Source organism: Selaginella moellendorffii, unplaced genomic scaffold (genome assembly GCF_000143415.4).
Source record: "Selaginella moellendorffii unplaced genomic scaffold, v1.0 SELMOscaffold_252, whole genome shotgun sequence".
Taxonomy (NCBI): Eukaryota; Viridiplantae; Streptophyta; class Lycopodiopsida; order Selaginellales; family Selaginellaceae; genus Selaginella; species Selaginella moellendorffii.
The window spans coordinates 3139-6731 of NW_003314510.1; the positions used below are offsets into that span (position 1 = coordinate 3139).

Below are 3593 nucleotides of genomic sequence, written 5' to 3' on the forward strand. Positions count from 1 at the left end.
ATCAGCCACTTGTAGATGTCTCAGTCGCAAATCCTGCTCAATCCCGGCGTCGAGGACGAGACCGACTTTGTTCCGGTGGACGGGGCTGAGACCCCAGGCACCAGCGGCAAACCGATCGAGAGCGTAGCCTTCGACGTACAAGGCGTTGCTCATCGGCCAGTAAAGCATAGCTCCATTCAGCACCTAAGCCAAAAAAGCTAAGCTCTCTAGCTTAGAAATTTTCTAGACACTTACATTTGGATGTGTGATGAGACAATCGACGATGGAAGCCAGAGCTCTGGCGACGGGGAGAGCATCGCCTGCGTATCCGCCAATGCAGGCCCCAGTTCCAGTCGGGACGATCAGCACAGCCGTGTATGGCCGCGACGCAAAAGCCTGGCAATCAAAATGTTAATGGATCAAATCGATCGATGACATACCGGAGCAAAGAATGCCGTTGCTGCAGCCGTGCGCTTCTGCCTCCGCGATGCTAGCCCCGGCGCCCAGAATCCTCGAGGAGCCGGGAGCAATCCACACAGCAGCATTGGATTGGATAAGCCCTAAAATTTCACATAGGGGCTAGTTTATATCTTTCGCGCCATTTCGCCAGTTCTAGAGAGCAAGTTCTGGGGGGCTTTTACATGGGCTTCAAGGAATAAAATGTGTACACAGTGTTTACAACAGCTCCAATTCCAGACTGGGATGTTGGAGAACTGTTCACGAATGTTGATGCAAAACATGGGTGGGGGCAACATCACCTTGAATTTGCTATTAGAATTAGAATGATCCAAAATATGTAAGTCTGTTCAGTAGCATGGTTTGTTGTCACCCATGTCTATTTCAAAAGGTTCTGGTTTATGCAGCTAAGTTGTTTGTGATCATTGCAAATGGAAATTGTTTCTGCAACCTATATATATATAAGCTTATATATGAATAATAAGGTTGCAATTCCTACCCTAATGACGTTAAGTTAAAATAAAAGTTTTTTATGTCATGTAGATTTGAGCATAGCAATACCTTGGTGACTTAGTAGCTATATTAGAGCCAATCTAAAAAAGAAAAAAGAAAACTAAGCCATCTAAATTTGAAACTTTTGTACATTTTACTTCAGTGACATTATCAATATTGGCATTTTGGTCTTGATTACCACTTTGGTTTTGCTCAGCGAAATATCATTCTCAATATCATTTTTAATTTAATTGTCAATTTGTAAATAAAACTATTTGAGAAGAAAAATATTTTACAAGGAAAACAAACTTGTATAAACAAAAGATCTAGTTTTCCCATACTAAATACTTATTTTTGCAATGCAAAAATCAAGATTTTTCTATGACACAATCAATTAAACATAATTTATACTTTTATATTTGTTTATGGTAAAGCTTTTGAGCTAAACAATCTTAACCATATTAAAAGAAGTAGGTTGAAGCTTAAAGACAAGAGAGTTAATTTTTATTTTTTCTTAGATTGACATTCTTTTGCATTATTGACATCGCAGTTGAGAAATATAATTTTTGCAAAACCCTACCCAAATGAATTTACAAATGATATTAAATTTTCAACTTTTAAGCTATAATACCCTAAAATTTTGAATTGAAGCAGGAATATAAATATATCTATGTTATGTTTATCATATAATACCCATAATCTATATGAGTGGACCTTAAGTAAGTTATTATGAAAAATAAAATATTAAATATTTGATTCTTAAATTATATTTACAATCATTTTTATCCTTTTATTTATGTTCTAATATAAAATTATTATCCTTTATATATTCATTTATTTTTGTTCTACATAAAAATATAAAATTTTAAAATTTATTACTTACTGGCTGAGCAACCTGAAACTTCTTGCCAAGCTGCAACCATGTCACCACCACTCTTGCAGTTTGTCTCCATGGTTTTCATAAGGGGTGTTGGCTCCAAATGACCAGATTGGCAATCACTCACAAATCTTCGACTAGGAGCACCAAGTTCTCACTGGTCTTGCTACATCACACCCTCTAGTGCTGTGCTGCTCCTCCCTCACCATAGACTGATCTTGTTCTGCTTTTCCTACAGCCCCTGCAGGTCATGCTACCTGGTTGGCAATCCACTACACCCAAGTTCCAGTATGACAAAGTAGTCTCAGTTACTGGGCCACTTCAAGCTTGGTTCTATGATTCCGCAACCGACTCATGGACCGCTTCCACCCTTGGTGCCTTTTTCGTTCAGTGCGAGATTGTGTGTGGGAGACAGTGTGTGGTATTTGCTCGACTGGATGTCGATGCGGGTGCGTGGGAGATGACTCTCGCTTCACGGCACCTTTTCTTCTTCGAGGAGATACAATCTTCAAAAATGCTCTTATCATAATTAATTATCCATTGCAAATATTTAGGGCTTGGGCATGGAGGAAGCCCGGCAGGCGCTGGGCGATGGTCGATTCCCCGACGCTGTCAAGCTCTGCAAGCAGCTACTCAAGCATGATCGCCGCAACTACGATGGATTCGTGGTCCTCGGCCTGGCGCTCGTCCGCAGCTCGCAGCATCTGGATCAGGCCGAAATGTCGCTCAAGAAGGCCATCTCTCTCGATCCATCCGCATTGCCGGCGTACCAGGTAAGCATTGCTTGCTAGATTCGTCCAGAGTTCCACTAGGGATTAAGCAGGCTATGGTCGAGCTGCGGGAATCGATGGGAAGCTCACCAGATTTGCTCGCCGAATCGATCCAAGCAGCTCTGGATGTGGCCAGGGCGCGGAACCAGAGTGCGCTTGCGGCGGATTTGATGCGGAAGCTTGCACGGACATTCTCAGCTGGACACAAGCACGATCAAGCGAAAGCTGCTTGGGGCCAAGTTCTCGACATGGAAGTAAGTCGAGAGCAACGGGTTGAGGCCCTCTCTGGAATTGTGGACGCGCACATAGCAGCTGGCAAAGGAGCGAAAGAATGCGAAGCAACTGGAGAGGAAGAAACACAAGCTATGGTGTCACACCTTGAAGAGCTTGTCTCCATGCTACCTTACGTTGAGATCTACCGGGAACTTTTGTTGGCACTTCTTGCTTGCAAAGCTCGTCGAGGTACCGCCCAGTGGAAATCTTCTGACGGTCTCGCTGACAGGAGCTTTTTTTCCAGGGGAGCAAACGAAAAAGGATCTCTTGAAGCACTCCCGAGAAATGCTATCAACTTGTCCCTCGACAATGGCGGCCGATGTGCTTGTGACCATGGCTGAAGAGGACGATGCGGAAGAACTTTTCGAGGATTTTGAAACGGGAGAAGCGAGCTTTCGTGTCTGGATCGGAAAGCACGTTGCTCATCTATATCCTGGAAGGGGTATCACACTAGCTTCATCCAAGTGTAAAACTTCTAGGTGAAAGGCAGCTCTAGCGGCGATCGGTACTGACCAACAGTTCTTTTGCAGGAAGATGCTGGCAGAGTGGGATGTTTCATGTGACGAAAACTCAATCTCTGGGTATGTATACCTTCTCTTGTTTGTTTTCTATATCCTAAGCGTTTAAGCAGGTGTCGGATGCTGGCAAAAGAACTTGTGTCCGAAGGGCTGTTTGAGAAAGCTTCTGAGCGAGTAGGAAAGGGTCTAGCTTCTATAGCGCTCAAACGAAGGTCATACGGACTAGTT

At 43.4% G+C, this 3593-nt stretch overlaps 2 protein-coding genes across 2 annotated transcripts in view; one reads left to right on the plus strand and one right to left on the minus strand.

Moving 5' to 3' along the window:
* Positions 1–524, minus strand: part of LOC9648509 (uncharacterized lipoprotein syc1174_c) — a 2352-nt gene extending 1828 nt beyond the window's left edge. The window contains exons 1-3 of the mRNA XM_024667927.1: positions 420–524; positions 235–375; positions 1–183 (exon numbers count right to left, since the gene is read on the minus strand). Coding sequence (XP_024523695.1) covers positions 1–183; positions 235–375; positions 420–524 — 429 coding nt within the window. The remainder of the gene's footprint in view (positions 184–234; positions 376–419) is intronic.
* A 1818-nt stretch (positions 525–2342) lies between these two features.
* Positions 2343–3593, plus strand: part of LOC9648510 (tetratricopeptide repeat protein SKI3) — a 6182-nt gene continuing 4931 nt past the window's right edge. Inside the window, exons 1-5 of the mRNA XM_024667928.1 lie at positions 2343–2577; positions 2628–3036; positions 3092–3326; positions 3378–3428; positions 3479–3590. Coding sequence (XP_024523696.1) covers positions 2368–2577; positions 2628–3036; positions 3092–3326; positions 3378–3428; positions 3479–3590 — 1017 coding nt within the window. The 5' untranslated portion in view covers positions 2343–2367. The remainder of the gene's footprint in view (positions 2578–2627; positions 3037–3091; positions 3327–3377; positions 3429–3478; positions 3591–3593) is intronic.